This window comes from Physeter macrocephalus, chromosome 16, assembly GCF_002837175.3.
Source record: "Physeter macrocephalus isolate SW-GA chromosome 16, ASM283717v5, whole genome shotgun sequence".
Taxonomy (NCBI): domain Eukaryota; kingdom Metazoa; phylum Chordata; class Mammalia; order Artiodactyla; family Physeteridae; genus Physeter; species Physeter macrocephalus.
In genome coordinates this window covers 99,255,491-99,276,477 of record NC_041229.1, presented here as the reverse complement: position 1 = coordinate 99,276,477, position 20,987 = coordinate 99,255,491, and the positions used below count along the sequence as shown (strand labels likewise).

General features: G+C 40.8%; 1 protein-coding gene across 1 annotated transcript; it reads left to right on the top strand.

Moving 5' to 3' along the window:
- The first annotated feature begins 1,670 nt into the window (after window positions 1-1,670).
- LOC102988877 (glycine N-acyltransferase-like) lies at window positions 1,671-20,581 on the top strand. Its single transcript, XM_007124751.1, has 5 exons — window positions 1,671-1,748; window positions 4,842-4,949; window positions 13,248-13,374; window positions 15,276-15,447; window positions 20,179-20,581. Exons 1-5 carry the CDS (start codon window positions 1,671-1,673, stop codon window positions 20,579-20,581), a joined length of 888 nt encoding a protein of 295 aa, XP_007124813.1.
- The last annotated feature ends 406 nt before the right edge of the window (window positions 20,582-20,987 follow it).

Here is a 20,987-nt window from a genome sequence, read left to right as displayed (position 1 = left end):
CTTCATTTAATCCTCACGTCTATGATTTTTCCCAGGGCACTATTCTAACTGAAGACGTTCACATCGTGGTTTGTGTTTAAGTTACATCCCACTCCTTCAATACAGAAGAACAACCCAATGGACTGATTTGAATTACTATGTAGTTAACGGGCAGTGACAATATTAATAATAACAATAGTAAAAATAATAACATTTTGAGTTAATATATGCTGGAAATTTTTCTATGCACTTAATATGTATTAATTCATTTAATTATCACAGTAATTTTCTAAGATAGGATCTCTTTCCAGAGGATTTATTAATGAGGAAACCAAGGAGCAAGGAAGTCAAGTGACTTTTTGAAGATTACATAGCTTGTTAGTGGTGACATTGGGATAATCATGGACAGCAACTTAATCATGAAAGATGCACTTGCATATTTAAAGAATGTGTTTGTTCGATGCGACCAACAGGGTTTAATTTCCAAAATATACAAACAGCTCATACAACTCTATAACAACAACAACCAAAAAAAAACCCAATCGAAAAATGGGCAGAAAACCTAAATAGAAAATTCTCCAGAGAAGAAATACAAATGGTCAACAGGCACATGAAAAGATGCTCAACATCACTAATTATTAGAGAAATGCAAATCAAAGCTACATTGAGGTACCATCTCACACCGGTCAGAATGGCCATCATTAAAAACTTTACAAATAACAAATGCTGGAGAGAATGTGGAGAAAAGGCAACCCTTGTACACTGTTGGTGGGAATGTAAGTTGGTACAGCCACTATGGAAAACAGTATGGAGGTTCCTTAGAAAACTAAAAGTAGAATTACCATATGATCCAACAATCCCACTCCTGGGCATATATCCAGAGAAAGCTAATTCAAAAAGAGATAGGCACCCCTATGTTCATAGCAGCACTATTCACAATAGCCAAGACATGGAAACAACCTAAATGTCCATTGACAGATGAATGGATAAAGAAGATGTGGTACATATGTACAATGGAATACTACTCAGCCATAAAAAAGAATGAAATAATGCCATTCGCAGCAACATAGGTGCAAATAGAGATTATCATACTAAGTGAAGTCAGTCAGAAAGAGAAAGACAAATACCGTATGATATCACTTCTATGTGGAATCTAAAATATGACACAAATGAACCTATTTATGAAACAGAAACAGACTCACAGACATAGAGAACAGACTTGTGGTTGCCAAGGGGGAGGGGGTTGGGGGAGGGATGGAGTGGGAGTTTGGGGTTAGCAGATATAAACTATTATATACAGAATGGATAAATAACAAGGTCCTACTGTATAGCACAGGGAACTATATTGAGGACTTCAGTGACAGTGACACCAATAAAAGGCACTGAAGAAGGGCTTGGACATAGGTATTAGGATAGAATCTTCGGCTCTTGTTTCTTTGTGTCTTCTATGAGATGGCCCCTTCAGGACTTTTATGATGGCCTTCTAAACTCCTGTCCTTCATAGTAAGGCTAGAAATCTATGGTGACTATACTTTCTCCCCCTCTCCCAAAGCAGTTCTCTAGGCAAATTTATCTCACCTGTTATCTTCTAAGTTTCAGGTAAATGTGTGCCAATCTATTCCTATTGGTCCAGTATCTTCTCATTCCTGGCTGTTTCTTGGTCTTCTCTCTAGGCTAAGGTACCTGCTAAGATGCTCCACTTACAGGGTCCACAGATGCTGCAGATGCTAGAAAAATACTTAAGGAAGAGCCTCCCGGAGTCCTTAAAGGTAAGCATGGGACATTCTTAGGGAACCAGATGGTTGCGTCTTCTTGTAATAGAGGTGAGAAAGAGAATAAGCTTTTACTGAGCACCCATTCTGTGGCAGGAACTCACTCATGCTGCATCTCACATAATTCACACCACCTCTTGGCAAGGGAGGTCTATTACACTCATGTCCCAGAAGGGGAAACAGGTCTCAGTAATATGACTTGCCTGATACTTTTAACTGGCAAAAAAACTGCTCTCTGCAGACTCAAAAACATTTCCTTGATTTCTCTTTAAAAGGTTGATCTAAGTACATACTAATTTTTAAACATTTGTGCCCAAGGCAAGGTTAACCACCATGTACCTTCTTGGAACATTTAAGAGGTCAACTCCTGTTTCTTTGAAATCCAAAAGTAAATAATCCAAAAATAATAATAATTATATACTATTCATTATTTTATTGCAGCAATATTTGCTACAAAGTGGCTGGATTTATGCACATTTTATTTATATTTTTATTTTTAACATTCAGAGGATTGATGAAACGAGTAAAATGCTTTTCTTTTGTTTTTTATTTTTTGGCCATGCATCTTGTGGAATCTTAGTTCCCCGACCCAGGATTGAACCCAAGCCCTCGGCAGTGAAAGCGTGGAGTCCTAACCACTGGACCGCCAGGGAAGTCCCTAAACTGCTTTTTAAAAGCTCCTTTTACACCTAAAGATAGAAGCTTAAGTCACATGCAACCACTGCCCAGCACCAGCACCAATGGGGACCTCAAGGTCAGAACAACGCCAGCGCGGTTCATTAGTGGCAATAGAAAGCACTTATAGCCCTTACCTCAGCCCAGCCACTGGGCTTTATCTGTGAACTCATATAAACTTCAAAACTCCCATATGAGGAGGGTGTCACTCTTCTCCCTATGTTGTAGATGATGCATCTGACCAAGGAAACTTAAATAACTTGCCCAACTGGTTACTGTTGAGGCCAGAAATATAATCCATTTACCCAATTTCAACTCACCTGAGCCTACCTGCATGCTTTGAGCAAAATAGGCCCTCAACTTCAGATGCTGTTAAGAATGAGGAGAAACTGGATCTCTCATATATTGCTGGTAGGAATGTGAGACGGTACGGCCACTCTTGAAAAGCAATTTGTAAGTTTCTAACTAATCTTGCAACCAGCACACAACCAGCAATTACAATCCTGCGCATTTGCCCCAGACAAATACGAGTTTATTTTCACACAAAACTATGTACATGAATGTCTATAACAACCTTATCCATAACAATCAAAAGCTGAAAACAACTCAGATGTCCTTCCATAGGCGAATGGCTAAATGAACGGTGGTACATCCATACTATGGAATACTACTAAATGACAAAGAAGAAATGACCTATCGATACCTGCAACAATCTGGATGAAGCTCCAGAAAATTATGCTGAGTGAAAAAAAAGCCAATCCCAAAGGGTTACATGCTACATGAGTCCATTTATATAAAATTCTTGAAATAACAAAATTATAGAAATGGGGAAGAGATTGATGGTTGCTGGAGGTGAAGGAGGAGGTGAGCAGTGGAGGGTAATGGGTGTGACTCTAAAGTGCAACACGAGTGATCCTCGTGATGATGAAACTGTTCCACATCTTGACTGTATCAATGTCAAAATCCTGGTTGTGGTATTCTACGGGCACAGAGACACTAGGTCTCTGCGCTTTACCAAGTTCACACAGTAAGTAGCCAGGATTTTATTCCAGGCAGGTTAACCCTTGAAGCCAAGTACTAACCATTATGCTCATCCACTGGGCATAATGCCTTGGACATTGGTCGATAAAGTTATATATTTCAATTTCTATTATTAGTTTTGAAAAAGAACATGCACCCTAATCCTACCATGGGAGTTAGGATGATGACAGTGACATCACATTGGTTCTGTGGCTAAAAGGGCAGACTCAGCATCCAGTCTGCCTGGGTCTGTGCCTGCCTCTTCCACCGTCAAGCTGTATGTTGACACCACATCACTTAACTTTTACATGCTTTAGTTTTCTCATACAAAAAGGGAGTAATGAGGGACTTCCCTGGTGACCCATGATTAGGACTTGGTGCTTTCACTGCTCAGGGCCTGGGTTCGATCCCTGGTGGGGGAACTAAGGTCCCACAAGCCACGCAGCCAAAAAAAAAAAGAAGGGAGTAATGAGAGCTCTAACCTCTTGAGGTTACTGTCAGGATGAGAAGACTTTATGTTGAACAGGTGGAACCGTGCCTTGCACACAGAGAAGCTCTGCAAATATTAGCCACTGTTATTACAGATCAGACCATAAATTTACAGAGGGGTGAATTGTGGATGCATCTTATGTGAGGCTAATGCTTTGAAAGACCTGGCATAATTTGGGGTGAGTTGAATCTATTCACCTTCCTCAATCTTAACCATTTGTAAACCATCCTTTTACTCTGGGGAAGAGAAAGGTAAGCATTCTTCTATGGGTGGACTATCTGGCTTTATTTTAATTTACTATAAAAGGACCAAAGAGACAATTGTCCCTGACCTTTAATTACTATAGCCTCCACTTATTGGTAGGAAATATTTACCTTTACCAGAGGATAATTTAAGAATATATGTTAAAAAGCCTTAAACATGTAGATAACTTTACGTCTAGCAATCTCCCTTCTAAAAACCTTCCCTAAGCAAGTATCAGGTACATATGCAAAGATTTCTGCAAAAAGATATTCTTTGAAGGGTCACTGTTTACACTGAAAAGTTGGAAACACCTGGAGTGGAGTGTTATCTGATATTTTTCATTTTCTGTGAAGTCTGTTGTGTGTGCACATGAATAGAAGGAAATTTATTAAAGATTTTATTAAATTCTACAATGGGAGAGTTCATAATTTTTATTCATAAGTTTCATTGGTCTGAATATTTTCTATATGAATATTTTTTAAAGATATATTTATTGGGGCAAAAATTAGAACCTAAAAAATGGTCTGAAGAAATTCTCATTAGGTGCCTTCCAATCAAAAAATTTCATTATTTCATAGACATAAACCTTGTCCTGATCAAAAAAGGCACTTTGCCATCTCTTCCTAATAAGCTGATATTCTCACTTTCTTGGGATGCTGCAGGTTTATGGGACCACCTTCCACATGAACCAGGGAAACACTTTCAAGCTAAAGGCTCTGGTGGACAAGTGGCCTGATTTTAATACAGTGGTTATCCGCCCTCAGGAGCAGGTAAGGTGCCAGATGTGGAATGAATATGCATGTATGTTCATATTTGTTATGTGCTTACCATGCACCTGGCAATGTGGTAGACCCTGGGATTATAGAAATGAATCGAGGTGTTGGTTAACAAGTCCTTGTCCTCAAAAAGCCCACAGCCTGGAGGAGATTATAGATAAATCCACCGATAAATTACAGCGTCGTATGAAACAGGCAGGATCAAAACACAGAGAGCATCCTGCTGCTGCTTAAGACCAAACACACTTTGTCATTTCTTGCACCCAGTTTGTGGGAATAGAGGCAACCAGTGGGAGGTTGTGGTAATGTAGGATTATGTAGATGGTCACTTTTGTTCAAGGTATCAAAGGAGCATTTCCCAGGCTAGATTTCTGCACTGTAATAAATGAAACCCATTTTAAACCCTTAACCCAAGGGGGAAAAAATATTTCCTACCTTTTAAAAACACCAACTTTGAAACCACACCAACTCATTCATGCTAACTCAAAACTTCTCATTGTGATACTGTCTTCCCATTGAGATGTTGCAGGGTGTTATAACCTACTGTCATCAATAAAGCAAATAAAACGGCAGGAAAAAGACTATATGTGGTAGAGGTTGCAGGGAGAGGATCAGAAATGCTTCTTAGTAGAAATTTTACCAAAACTGGATGTTGAAGGCAAATAAGATTTTTTACATGGTGGCAGGGAAGGACTGCCCTCAAAGCAGAGAAAATAGTAGTTGCCAGGCATAAGGTCTGAAATAACAGAGTGAACTAAGGAAAACTGAGGAGCAAATGACATAGTTGGAATTGTTGTTTACATACTGTATGATAATTTTTTAATTAGTGAAATTGAATAGTTAAGACATTTCAAAAATAGAACATATAATGATATTTTGAAATATCAAGTAAAAATCTAAAATTTTAATGTAAATGTATTTTATAGAACTTATATAGAAGTGAAATTGATAAGAAATATTATTCAAAATAACCAAATTAAATAATCTGAAAATGAAGACTTTTAATTATTGATAGAAACCTGAGCTACTTTCAAAAATAAACTTAAAAATAAGATTTGTCCAGCTTTGTGAGCGATTATTGACATATAAGATTTTGTAAGTATAAAATGTACAATATGTAGATTTGATACACATATATCATTAAAGGATTCCCACCAGAGCTTTAGCTAACACTCTTATCAGGTCACATAATTACCATTTCTTTTTTTTGGTGAAAAGATTCAAGATCTACTTTCTTAGAGACTTTCAAGTACAGTTGACTCTTGAACAACACGGGCTTGAACTGCACAAGTCCACTTATATGCGGATTTTTTTCAATAATTACATGCTACAGTATGACACCATCTGAGGATGGTTGAATCTGTGGATGCAGAACAGCAGATACAAGGGCTGACTGTAAAGCTATATGCAGATTTTCAATTGCATGGAGAGTTGGGGTCCATAACCCCTGCATTGTTCAAGGATCAACTGTATATAACACAGCCTTGTTAACTATAATCCCCAGACTGTATATTAGATCCTCATAATTTATTTATCTGGTACGATAAATTTATTTATCTGGTACAAACTGGAAGTTTGTACCTTTTGATATCTCCACATTTCCCCCACCTAGGCCTCCCCAACCTCTAGTAACCACCATCCAACTCTCTGTTTCTATGATTCAGCTTTTTAAGATTCCACACATAAAAAAGATCATACAGTATTTGTCTTCCTCTGTCTGACTTATTTCACTTAGCATAATGCCTACAAGGTCTATCCATGTTATCACAAATGGCAGGATTTACTTCTTTCTTGTGGCTGACTGAAAATCCATTGTAAAGATATGCCACATTTTCTTTACCCATTCATTTTTTGTTTCCATATTTTGGCTATTGTGAATAATGTTGCAATGAACATGGAGTGCAGGTATCTCTTTGAGATCCTGTTTTCATTTGCTTTGGCTATATACCCAGAATGGGATTCCTGATTCATATGACAGTTCTATTTTTAATTTTTGGAGGACCCTCCATACTGTTTACATAGTGGCTACACCAATTTACATTCCCACCAACAGTGCACAGGGTTCCCTTTTCTCCAGAGCTTCCCCAGTACTTGTTATCTCTTGTCCTTTTGATGATAACCATTCTGGTATGTATGTGGTCTTGATTTGCATTTACCTGACAATTAGTGATGTAAAGCACTTTTTCATGTATTTGTTGGCCATTTGTATGTCAATTCCTCTGCCCATTTTTAATGGGATTGTTTGGGGTTTTTTATATTATATTGTATGAGTTTTTAAAATATGTTTTGGGTACTAACCCCTTATCTGATATGTGATTTGAAAGTATTTTCTCCCATTTGATAGGTGCCTCTTCATTTTGTTGATTTTTTTCTTTTGCTGTGCAGAAGCTTTTTAGTTTGATGTAGTTCCAATTTTGATTTTTTGCCTTCTTTACTTGTGCTTTTGGTGTCATATCCAAAACATCATTGCCAAGACCAATGTCAAGGAGCTTTATCTCTATATTTTCTTCTAGGCTTTTACAGTTTCAGTACTTATGTTTAAGGCTTCAGTCCATTTTGAGTTAATTTTTTGAATGGTGTAAAATTCGTTCTTCTGCACGTGCTTATTAAGCTTTCCCAATACCATTTATTAAACAGACTATTCTTTCCTGATTGAGTGTTCTTGGCTCCCTTGTCAAATATTAGTTGATCATATATGCAAGAGCTTATTTCTGGGCTCTCAATTCCATTCCATTTGTCTATGTGTCTATTTTCATGCCAATACCATACTGTTTTGATTTCTACAGCTTTGTAGTACAGTTTGAAATCAGAAAGTATGACGCCTCCAGATTTGTTCCTATTTCTCAGGATTGCTTTGTCTAGTCAATCTTTTGTGGTTCCATATAAGTGTTAGGATTTTTTTTCTATTTCTGTGAAAATGCTATTGGAATTTTGATAGAGGTTGCATTGAATCTACAGATAGCTTTGGGTAATATGATTATTTTTTAAAAATTAATTCTTTCAATCCATGAAACCTTAACCAATTCATTAACCATAAATCCAAAGGTATATCTTTCCATTTGTTTATGTCTTCTTCAATTTTTTTCATCAAAGTTCTGTAATGGCCTTCTTTTTTCTCTTGTTATCATTCTTGGCTTAAAGTTTATATTGTCTGATACAAATATAGCTATTCCTGCTCTCTTCTGGTTTCCATTTGTATGGTATGCCGTTTTCATCCCTTCACTTTGAGCCTATGTGTTTCCTTAAAGCTTAAAGTCTCATAGGCAAGAGTTGATCTTTTTTTTTTTTTAATCCATCTAGCTACTCTATCTATTTTGATTGGAGAATTGAATCCATTTACACACTTTGAGTACTTATTGAGAGGTAAGAACTTATTAATGCCATCCTATTGTTTTCTGCTGTTTTGTAGTCCTCTTGTTCCTTTCTTCCTCTTGCAGCCTTCCTTTGTGAATTAATGATTTTCTGTGGCGGTAAACTTTGACTCTTTTATCTTTTGTAAGTCTACTGTAGGTTTTTGCTTTTTGATACCATGAGGCTTATGTAAAACATATTATAAATATAACAGTCTATTTTACTCTGATAACAATTTAACTTTGCATACAAAAACTCTATCCTTTTGCTCCTTCCATTTTATGTTTTTTTAATGTCACTATTTATATATTTTTTATATTGGATATCCATTAACAAATTATTGTAGATATAGATATTTTATTATTTTGTCCTTTAATCTTTATACTAGAGTTAAGTGGCTAAAAACCATAACATTACTATATGAGAATATTCTGAATCTGATTATATGCTTACTTTTACCGGTATGCTGTATATTTTCATATGTTTTTATGTTACTAATTAGCATCCTTTCCTTTCAGTGTGAAGAACTCCTTTTAGCATTTCTTTTTTTTTTTTTAAGAAGGAATCGGAACATTTTATTCGAGCCAAATTTGAGGATTATAACCTGGGAAGAGCATCTCAGAAAGCTCTGAGAACTGTTCCCCTTTCAGTATTTCTTATAAAGCAGGTCTTTCGGTGATGAACTTCCTCAGTTTTTGTTTATTAGTGAAAGTTAGTGAAACATCGAAAAAAATGTTCCAATTCTTTCTTAAAAAAAGAAAAAGAAAAGCTAAAAGGAATTCTTCAAGCTGAAAGGAAAGGATGCTAATTAGTAACATAAAAACATAAGAAAATATACAGCATCCTGGTAAAAGTAAGCGTATAGTCAGATTCAGAATACTCTCATATAGTAATATTATCGTTTTTAGCCACTTAACTCTAGTATAAAGATTACAGAACAAAATATTAAAATATCTATAGCTACAATAATTTGTTAACAGATGTCCAATATAAAAAAACAAATATCACAAACAAATAGTGATAGCAAGATATTAAAAAAGATATCTTGCTATCTTTTCTGAGGAACAACTTTGCTGGGTAAAGTATTTTTGGTTGGCAGTTTATTTCTTTCAGCACTTTGAATATATTGCCCCCCATTTTCTCATGGCTTGCAAGGTCTCTGAGAAATCTGCTGATAGCCTTTTGGGGGGGTTTTGACAGTTTTATTGTAATGTGTCTAAGAGAGGTTCTCTTTAAGTTGATTTTGTTTGGTGACCTATGAGCTTCATAAACTTGTATATCTAAATTTCTCTCAAGATTTGGGAAGTTCTCAGCCATTATTTCTTTAAATAAACTTTCTTCCCCCTTTCCATACCTTCTACTTTTGGAACTTTAATAATTCACAAATTGGTTCTTTTGATAGCATCCCATAGACCATGTAGGATTTCCTCACTGTTTTTTATTATTTTTCTTTTTGCTCTGCTAATTAGATAATTTCAATTGGTCTGACTTTGAGCTCACATTCTTTCTTCTGTTTGGTTTAGTTTGCTATTGAAGCTCTCTATTGAATTCTTCAGTGCAGTCACAGTATTCTTCATCTCCAAAATTTTTGTTTAGTTCTTTTTTATGTTTTCCATCTCTGAACTTCTCATTTTGTTCTTATATTGTTGTCCATGATATTGTTAAATTGTTATCTGTGTTCTCTTATGGCTCTCTGAGCATCTTTTGAAAAATTATTTTGAACTCTTTATTAGGAAATTCCTGGATATCCATTTCTTTGGCACCAGATACTGGGGGTTTACTGTATTCTTCTGGTGGTTTCATGTTTCCCTGATTCTCTATGATCCCTGTATCCCTGCATAGGTGCCTGAACTTTTGAAGAAACAGTCACCTCTTCCATACTCTGTGGACTGACCTTGGTAAGGGACAATTCTACCTGTGGAGAGAGGCATTCTGGAATGTGCTGTGGCCCCAAGTCTAGCGGTGCAGTGCACCAAGTGCAAGGGCACGTAGTGACACTTGTTTGGGGGTGTGTGTGATGTCTTCGCGACTCAGGCTCCTGGGATCCGCGTTGACAACTGTGTGATCCTTGGTGAGCATTGCAGCGGGTCCAAAGCGGTTGCCAGGCTGTTGGGGTTCTCAGTGGTGCCTCCTAGTGCAGTGGCTATGGGCCAGGGCAGGTAGTGGTAGTGGCTGGAGCCAGTGGTGTGCATATACACAGCTGTAGGGGCCAGCTTCAGGCTCCTGTGTAGTGGCAGGGGCCATCTGCACACACACACACACATAGTGGTGGAGGCCAGGGCAGGTAGCAAGGGCCAGGACCAACTGCAGGTGCACTGGCAGCTGTGGGGGCCCTAGGTGTTGGCACGCACCCCAATGATCGCTGAGTCGTGCCATGAGTGCACAGCAGTGGAGACTGGTGATGGGGGTTGGGCTGGGGGCATGCAGGTGGACAGCAGGAGGGGCCTGCTGCAGGTTACTGCAGTGGTGCAGGCCAGTCGCAGAAGACAGGGCCTGATCCAGGCCCACAAACGGCTGTGGGGACCCAACTATCGATGTGCTCTCCTGAGACTGCACAATCTCCTTCTCAGCGTGCAAATGGCAGTGGAGGCTAGTGGCGGTCATCGGGCAGTGGCATGCAAGTATACAGCTGGAGGGGCTAGCCCCAAACGTGTGCTAGGTGGTGGCTGTCAGCTGCAGGGGTCCAGGCTGGTGTCGTACACTCATGCAGCTGCAGAGCTGACTGCTGGTGCAGTTCCCTGACAGGGGAAGGGAGTAAAGAGGGGCTCAGGTGGCTGGTATCAGAGAATGTGAATACCTGTGAGGCAAAACTTAATGAAATCTGCAGGGGGTCCAATACTGACTATTGGTTTCTTCAGGGGCAAAAGCTATTGAGTTTTCTGCAGAGCAGGTCAGGGTGAACTGTGAATCACTCCCACTCCGTGGCTACTGTTGGCAGCCCCTGCTTTTCTTCCTTGCTCGAAACCATCTCTACACATCTGTTTTGCCAGTCTGGGTGGGATGAAACAGAAGAGGGACCTTTGCGTGGTGCCCTAAAACGCTGGGAAGCTCGTCTTCCTTTCTTGGTGAGAGGGAGCTCTTTCTAGATAAGGATTTCCCTGTCAGCACTGAGCAATGCTGGCTTGGTGGATGGGATGATGCAGGCAAAATAAGGCTGTCTTTCTTCTATTTTTGTGCAGTTCGTCTCAGGTTTTTTGTTCTGCTGTGTTGCTGAAGCTCCTTAAGTGGACTCCAGAGCTCTCCCAGGGCTGTTTTTGTACCTGAGTAGCTGTCTGATTATTGATCTTTGTGAGGAACAGAGGCTGGGGTCTTCTACACTGACATTTTGGTGACATCACTCTTGAAAACAGTTTGATCAGGAGTATCCTTGCTGAATAAGAAGTGTATTTTTGTTTAATATTTTCCAGATATTATAGGACAAAAAGCTTTCTGACTCTTCACTGGCTGAAGCAATTTTTTCCTCTTATCTATTCCTTCATCCTCAAATAATCCCATTATCAGTGTTAATAACTTTGCTAGATATATTTAAATGAGTATGATTTTTTTTCTAATCACATTTTTATTTTTATTATTTTGTAACATCTTTATTGGAGTATAACTGCTTTACAATGGTGTGTTAGTTTCTGCTTTATAACGAAGTGAATCAGCTATACGTACACATATAGCCCCGTATCTCCTCCCTCTTGCATCTCTCTCCCTCCCTCCCTCCCTCCCTCCCTATCCCATCCCTCTAGGTGGTCACAAAGCACCGAGCTGATCTCCCTGTGCTATGCGGCTGCTTCCCACCAGCTAGCTATTTCACATTTGGTTGTATATATAAGTCCACGCCACTCTCTCACTTCATCCCAGCTTACCCTTCCCCCTTCCCGTGTCCTCAAGTCCATTCTCTACATCTGCGTCTTTATTCCTGTCCTGCCCCTAGGTTCCTCAGAACCATTATTTATTGACTGATTTCGATTCCATATGTATGTGTTAGCATATGGTATTTTTCTCTTTCTGATTTATTTCACTCTATATGACAGACTCTAGGTCCATCCCCCTCACTACAAATAACTCAATTTTGCTTCTTCTTATGGCTAATATTCCATTGTGTATATGTGCCATATCTTCTTTATCCATTCATCTTTCGATGGACACTTAGGTTGCTTCCATGCCCTGGTTATTGAAAATAGAGCTGCAATGAACATTGTGGTACATGACTCTTTTTGAATTATGGGTTTCTAAATGAGTATTTTTTTAATTGTTGGTGGAATTGTTGTTTGTTTAACGATGGTATGATTTTTTTTAAAGAAAGCAAAGCTACTTCATCTTTTTCTTGGTTTCATAATTTATAGGAGAATTGTCTAACCTGTTAACTGTATCCGTTTTAATTAAGACATGTTCATAGATCACATGTTCTAAAAATCTTTGCACTAAAGCAAGATTTATTCTTTGGGCCAGGGATTTTGCTTCTCAATTATCATTTTACATGAGCTCCTAGGACTAGATTAATCACAGTCCGAAGTGGACGCTAGCTTGGTTTTTGCTGGCTATTGACTATGCTAATGGCAGTGGATTCAGTAACATATAGAAGGCACAGCGTTCTCAAGGGCAGAAAGAGACAGCAAGCCTCAGTGCTCAGTCACTTTTCAAGCTTCTTAATGAGTTTTATGGAGGGAGAGAAAAATAATTTTAAATGGATCATTTTTGCTTGGTTTGAAAATTTAAAGCAATAACTGAGTTAGGAGTAGTTTTGTTCAGGACATTTTGCATTGTTACTTGAATCAGGGAGTCCTTGACTTGATCTCATAATGTAAATAATCCTTCAATAAAATCAATACAACAAAAAAGCTAATATTTTAGTATTTTAAAGTATCATAAGATAATGGAACCCTGAAAACGAATATGGCAATCACTAAATACAAGCATTTTGGTTGATTCTACTATTCCCAACCCAAACAGGAGATGACAGATGACCTTGATCCCTACACCAATACTTACCAAGTCTACTCCAAGGACCCTAAGAAATGTCAGGAATTCCTTGGTTTGCCAGAAGTCATCAACTGGAAGCAACATTTGCAGATTCAAAGTAAGGGAACCGGGACGTGTGCTGGCTACTGAGATCTCCCATGTCTGTATCTGTAGTGTCACTTTTCATTTTGAATTACAGCCCTACATCCTCTATATCTTTACTCCAAGTCCTAGACACTCAGCCTGCTGCCCATTCTTTCTCTCAGCTGCCACGACTACCTCCATAGTTGTTAGTTCACAAACTTATTTGGGAACTTCCCAGGTGAAATCTGAAACCAGCCCCCATATACATGTATGGCAAGGAGAGACCTAAGAAAGGGGCAAACCACTTCCGATTGGTAGGTGGCAAGTTTAATAAGCAGGGGAACTTCCAGGCTTGTCTCGGGAGACTGCAGGATGAGTATATCACCTCACCCACCTGCCAAAATCTTAAACATTTATATAGTGGCCTTAACTGGGTTCAGTCATATACCCAATCCAGATATCTCAACACCACATTTCAATCTCAAGGCTGTGTCCTTGGAGCAGCTTCTGGGAGCTGGGAAGGCAAGTGGGAAGCACATTCCAAGGAGGGGAGGGAGTGGGGAAACTCCAATTGCCTGGGTCCGGCTCATGGGTCAACAGGTAGCACGTCTTCTTGATGACCTCCTCCAACAATAGTGAATTAGAACTTGAAGACTGCAGTACATGGGGTTTACATAGGAAATCATGAATAACATAATTTCTTAATAGCTAAGGATTCATGGTTTATTCCAGGATCTATTAGAGAGCTTGAATATGGGAGCAGAGCTTTCCTTCTGTCTCATCTCCGTTTTATCATTGTCTTATTTACGAAGGAGGAATTTAGTAGTTAAGAATGTATTTGGGAATTCCCTGGCGGTCCAGTGGTTAGGACTCTGTGCTCTCACTGCCAGAGGCCCGGCCCAGGTTCGATCCCTGGTCGGGGAACTAAGATTCCACAACAAAGATCCCCCAAGCTATTGTGTGGCCAGGAAAAAAAAAAAAGTATTCTCTGGAGTCAGACTACCTAAAATTGTGACCTTGTTGGGCCTGTTAGTAGTTATGTGATCTAAGGCAAGGAACAACCTCTCTGTGGGTCAGTTTCCTTATATATAAAAATGAGGATTAGAATAGTACCCAAAACATAAGCCATTTAAAGATTGAATAAGATCTTGAATGAGAAGTGCTTAGCACTATGCCGGATTTTATCAGGTTTTCAAACCATCCCCAAATGGTGACTGCAAACCACAATCATTTATTAGCTCACGATTTCGTGGGTCAGCAATTTGGACTAGACTCAGCTGGGGCATTCTTCTGCTGGTCTCTCCTAGACTCACCCATGTAGCTGCAGTCAGCTGGGGGTTTTCAATGAGCTGGTAGGACTAAGTTAGCCATAATCTCAAGTTTGGCTGTTAATGCTGGCTTTGTCTGTGCTGGCTACTGACTGGGCTGATGAAGTGGCTTGGGTGATGTATAGAAGTCACAGGTTCTCAAGAGCAGAGAGAAAAGGCAAACCTCCATGCATAGTCACTTTTCAAGCTTTTTACTGATTCATAGTTGCTCTTTTTCCATTGGCCAAAGCAAGTTTCATGGTCAATCCCATAGTCAGTTAAGGAGAAAAAAATCAAGATAGCAAAGAGGAACAAACTCAGACCACTGTAGCAACAATCTACTGCACTGAGTGCAGAGAATTTTTCAATCAATTTTGGTTATTATCTTTATACCTCATCTCCTTTGATGGTCATAACTGTACTGTGATGTATTCAGGAATTGTAGTATTATCCCAATTTTGAATTATTTTTAAATATGAGTGATTTGCCATTATCCCATAGAAGTCTTTTCATGATGGAACACGAGTTTTAATAATTCAAAACCTGCAAACTTTGCAGCCGTTGGACAGCTTTTTCCTGATACATAAAGGAACAGTGATATCTCATATAATTCATTTCCTCCATCTAGGTTCACAGTCCAGCCTGGATGATGTGATAAAAAATCTTGCAGCTATTAAATTGGGCAAGGTGAAGCGAACACAGTGCTTTCTCTATATGGTCTCTGAGACAGCAAAGAAATTGGCTACTTCCTTTCTGGATGCAAAAAACGTATCACCCAATGGTGATAAATACAAGTCCATGTAAGTCTGAAAGAAGTTGCTCTGGGGAATTTCCTGGTGGTCCAGTGGTTAGGGCTCTGCACTTTCACTGCCTGCCGAGGGCACAGGTTCAATCCCTCTGGTCTGGGAACTAATTAAGATCCCGCCCGCAGGCTGCGCGGCGCGGCAAAAAAACAAAAACAAAAACATAACAAAACAAAAAAGAAAGAAGCCTCATATCTGTCACCACTGAATTAGCCAGCACATTCTAGGACAGTCGCAAAAAAGCACAACAGGGCTTCCCTGGTGGCGCAGTGGTTGAGATTCCGCCTGCCGATGCAGGGGACACGGGTTCATGCCCCGGTCCGGGAAGATCCCACTTGCCGTGGAGCGGCTGGGCCCGTGAGCCATGGCCGCTGGGTCTGCCCGTCCGGAGCCTGTGCTCCGCAACGGGAGAAGCACAACAAACTGGGGTGGCTTAAAACAGCAGAAATTTATTCTCTTGGGAGGCCAGAATTCCCAAGTCCATGGGTTGGCGAGCCTCTGTTCCCTTCAAAGCCTCTAGGAGGGAATCCTTCCTTGCCTCTTCCAGATTCTGGTGGCTCTAGGCATTCCTTGGCTTGTGGCTTTGATACCAACCAGGGTCTTGGCCTTCCCCAATCAATAGAAATTGATGAGAGGCCAGACAAGTTCAGGCAAGGCTTTATTGGGAGCCTGCTGCAGCAGTGGTGAGGAAGAACAAGCAACAGGTTCCCTTGCTTGCTTGCTGGCTGAGGCAGGGGGGGCGTGCTGGTTCCTATATGGGGTGAGGGTAGGGGTGTGTCCAGGGGTCGGGCCAGAGGGGTGGCTTAGGTGTTTTGCCCACCCCTCTGATGGTGTTGTGTGCAGGGGGCATGCGCAATACCCAGCTTTTGCTCCCGACACCCTGTCTTTTGCTCCTGGCTCTTCAGAAGTGGGAATTGGGCGGTTTTGGTCTTTTTGTCCCGGGCGAGCTGGTTCCTTATATGGGGTGAGGGTAGGGGTGTGTCCAGGGGTCGGGCCAGAGGGGTGGCTTAGGTGTTTTGCCCACCCCTCTGATGGTGTTGTGTGCAGGGGGCATGCGCAATACCCAGCTTTTGCTCCCGACACCCTGTCTTTTGCTCCTGGCTCTTCAGAAGTGGGAATTGGGCGGTTTTGGTCTTTTTGTCCCTTTGTCCATAATTTGCCCCAACTGCACATGCACACAGTTATTTTTAGTTTCTTATAGTTTCTTTGTATTTTGTCGCCCGAGGAGACGTTTGTCCAGGTGCAAGCGTTGTAGCACTGCAGCAAAGGGTTCCAGGTCCCAGCCTGTCTCAGATTCATCACTCTCATTTCTGAATTTGCCTTCACGTGGGCTTCTCTGTGTGTGTTTGTGTTTTTTCTTCTGTCTATTATAAGGACACTTTTTATTGGATTAAAGGCCCACTAGATAATCCAGGATGATTTCATGTTGGGATCTTTAATGTACTTACACCTGCAAGGATGCTTTTTCTAAATAAGGTCACATTTTCAGGTTCCAGGTGGGCACACCTTTTGAGTGGACACACCATTCAACCCACTATACCTCTTACCTCCTCTTCCAGCTTTTGCTTTGGTCTCCTAACCATCCATTTTCTGCCAAGCAGCCAGAGTAATCTTTTTTTAAAAAAAATGCACATTAGACCATGTTCTTCCCCTGCTTAAAAGACTTGAGTACTTCCCATCTCACTTGGAAATAATTCGGAACTCCAACATGACCCTAAAAGAGCCAACACCCATCTACTTTTTAGATCTCATCTCCTCTCTAGCTTACTGCCCCCAACAACACTGGTCTTCCTCCTGCCATCGATCATTGCAAGCTCAGGCTTTGTTTTTTTTTTTGAATTGTATTTTATTTTTTATACAACAGGTTCTTATTAGTTATCTATCTTATATATATTAGTGTATATATGTCAATGCCAATCTCCCAGTTCATCCCACCCCCATCCCCCTTTCCCCCACTGCTGTGCATACGTTTGTTCTCTACATCTGTGTCTCTATTTCTGCCCTGCAAAGAGGTTCATCTGTACCATTTTTCTAGATTCCACATATATGCATTAATATACTTGTTTCTCTCTTTCTGACTTACTTCACTCTGTATGACAGACTCTAAGTCCATCCACATCTCTACAAATGACCCATTTTCTTTCCTTTTTATGGCTGAGTAATATTCCATTGTCTCTATGTACCGCATCTTCTTTATCCATTCGTCTATCCATGGGCATTTAGATTGCTTCCATGACCTGGCTATTGTAAATAGTGCTGCAATGAACACTGGGGTGCATGTGTCTTTTTGAATTGTGGTTTTCTCTTACTGGGTATATTCCCAGTAGTCCTGGCTATTGTAAATAGTGCTACAGTGAATATTGTGGTACATGACTCTTTTTGAATTATGGTTTTCTCAGGGGATATGCCCAGTAGTGGGATTACTGGGTCGTATGGTAGTTCAACTTTTAGTTTTTTAAGGTACCTCCATACTGTTCTCCATAGTGGCTGTACCAATTTACATTCCCACCAACAGTGCAAGAGGTTTCCCTTTTCTCCACACCTTCTCCAGCATTTGTTGTTTGTAGATGTTCTGATGATGCCCATTCTAACCAATGTGAGGTGATACCTCTCTGTAGGTTTGATTTGCATTTCTCTAATCATTAGTGATGTTGAGCAGCTTTTCATGTGCCTCTTGGCCATCTGTATGTCTCTTTGGAGAAATGTCTATTTAGGTCTTCTGCCCATTTTTGGATTGGGGTGTTTGTAAGCTCAGGCCTTTTGAGTCAGCTTTTCCCTCTGGCCCCACCCCACCCAATCCTGACACACACGACTTCTTTTGCTGCTCAGAACTGCTCAAATGTCACCTTCCAGAGAGTCCAGGCTAGACCACTCCACCTAAAATCACTTCCCAGTTATTTTCCACACATGACCCACTTTTATTTTCTTTGTAGCACTTATGATTATTTGAAATTAGCTAATTTAGTTAACGGTCTTACTTACTGGATGTTTGAACCGTCCCCAACAACATTGCAAACCCCACGAGAGAGAGCAGGTACCTTCCCTGTCTTGTTCACTGATAGATCTTCCACAGCTAAAACAGTGCCTGGTATATAGTAGGTATTTAATAAATGTGTTCAGTAAATTCACTTGACAAACAAAAGTTTTCCAATAAAGAGAATTTCAACAAATAATATATTTTCCCCCATTGATGTCCAGTCTAACACTGAATAGAACTGAACACTGATGGTGGAGATTTGAGCTCAAGATGCCCAAATCCCATGGCCTTCCCTTTGTACTCCTGGGAGAGTTTTATTCACTTTGTATCAAAGAATCTCTCTGGATCCCCTTGTCTGCACTGTAGGATAGACAGGGTGGGAGATATTATCCCCATTTTCCTGACAGAAAACAGACTCAGATGATGAAATAGCTTATTCAGGTCACATGGATGGTTAAGGGCATAGTGGGCTTGAGTCTAGATCTCCTAGTTCCACCTCGTGGACTCTTTCCAGGACACCTCCCAAAGCCCGTTTACAGCCTGCAGATGCCGTCAGAGTCAGTGTTCTGTGCCCTGGGGGCTGCCTGCACTCCATGTCACTGCCCCTTTCTGGACTTCAGCCTCCCCACTTGTTCAACATGGTAGCCAAGGACCTTCGGACATCAACATTTTAAGCTCTGGCTTCACTGCTTGCTAGCATGTGCTTTGGGGCACCTGTTTATATCTCTGCAACTTTTTCCTTCTGTGTAAAATAAGGATAAGAACACCTGCCCTATCTAGGTTGGAAGGTTGCAGCAGAGGCCAAATGAAACAATTGTAGCTAATTTCTGTGGAGGATTTATTATCTGCCAGGTGCCTGTTCTAAGCCCCTACATCCATTGACTCAATTAAGCCTCACAATGATTCTATAAAGGAGATGTGATTATCATCCTTATTTATTAGATGAAGAAATAGAGGAAGTGGGAAATGAAGTAATCAGCCCCAAATCACCCAGGAGTCAGATTATGAATCCAGATAGCCTGGCTACAGAGCACTTACGCTTAAATATGCTCCTATTCCCCTCTCAGAACAATTGGGGCAGGGGACAAATAAAATACTCCACAGTTCATGTGATACTGTTACCGAACCAAACTTGGGTCCACTTGCAGTAAAGCCAATCTACTGACACTGGGTTGTGGTGAAGGAAAGTACAGCATTTATTGCAGGGCACCAAGCAAGGAGAATGGGCAGCTCATGCTCAAAAGACTCGAACTCCCCAATGGCTTTCAGGGAAGGGGTTTTAAAGTCAGTGTGAGGGAGGGTGCTGCAGGGTTGTGGTCAGCTTGTGCACAATTCTCGGATTGGTTGGCATCAAGGTGAAGTTTCAAGCATCATCAACCTTCTGGTTTCAACCAGTCTAGGGTCTATGTTCTTGAGGTCAGCAGTTTTCATCTGGTGGGGATCTGCTCCCTGTAAAAACAACTTAGGAATGTGTATCAGGCCCTTATCAATACCTTGCAGGGAATTGTGAGTTCAGTGATTCTTCCATGTGGCAGATTTATAGTCTAAATTGTTACCAGTTTCTCAGCCCAACAGCTCTTCTGTTTCTAGATCTTCACATTTTCTAATCATTAACTCTGAAGTTAGTCTTTTGACACTCAAGGGAGGCCTGGGAGACTAAAGCAAAAGCTTTTTATTTCAAAGGACAGGGATAAACAGGCTTGTATACAGTTTCAATATTATGCGCTATTCTTTCCCCTTGTTCCCAATAGCCATCAAAAGGTATTGAAACTCTCATCCCTGGATCCTACCCACGCTGCCTTGGTGAATAAATTCTGGCATTTTGGCGGCAATGAGAGGAGCCAGCGATTCATCGAGCGCTGTATCCGGGCCTTCCCCACCTTCTGCCTGCTGGGGCCTGAGGGGACTCCTGTGTCCTGGGCCCTGATGGACCAGACAGGAGAGCTGCGGATGGCAGGCACCATACCTGAGTACCGGGCCCAGGGCCTCATCACCTACCTCACCTATGTCCAGGTTCAGGCTCTAGACAAACTTGGCTTCCCCATGTATTCCCATGTAGACAGGGCCAATCACATCATGCAAAAACTGAACTTCAACCTGCAGAATATCTCTGTGCCCTGTGACTGGAACCAGTGGAACTTTGTGCCTCTGTGAAGCAGCCCTGAACACAAGACAGTGTTGAATGGATGGCGCATGTGGCTGGAGGAGCCGATGGGTGATGGAGAGAGGGGAGAGGGAATAAACTGTAATCAATGGTAATGAAGGGTCCTGAGCTCTGAGGAAGTAGTGATGGGTAGTGAACAGGATAGCCTCAGTCTCTGTGCTCAAATACCTCCCAGGATTCCCTTAGTTTCCTCAGTAGGAAACAGGCCAAGCACCCCAGCTCTCTGGCTGGTACAGCTCCCACACCTCCAGCATCCTAGTCATGCTTTATACTTAGTTGCATGCTTTTCTACATTGTTCTTCCTGGAACTACTAGCTCACTGACCCTTTCCAATTTTCCAGAAGGGTTGTAATAATTTGTGGGTTCTAGGACTTTTTCCCTCTGGCTTTCTATGTT

Excerpts from the sequence above, each read along its gene's own strand:
- LOC102988877 (XM_007124751.1), top strand. The coding sequence starts at position 1,671 with ATGCTCCACTTACAGGGTCCACAGATGCTGCAGATGCTAGAAAAATAC. Across the intron at positions 1,749-4,841 it reads GCCTCCCGGAGTCCTTAAAG|GTTTATGGGACCACCTTCCA; the intron begins GTAAGCATGGGA and ends GGGATGCTGCAG. Across the intron at positions 4,950-13,247 it reads TTATCCGCCCTCAGGAGCAG|GAGATGACAGATGACCTTGA; the intron begins GTAAGGTGCCAG and ends CAACCCAAACAG.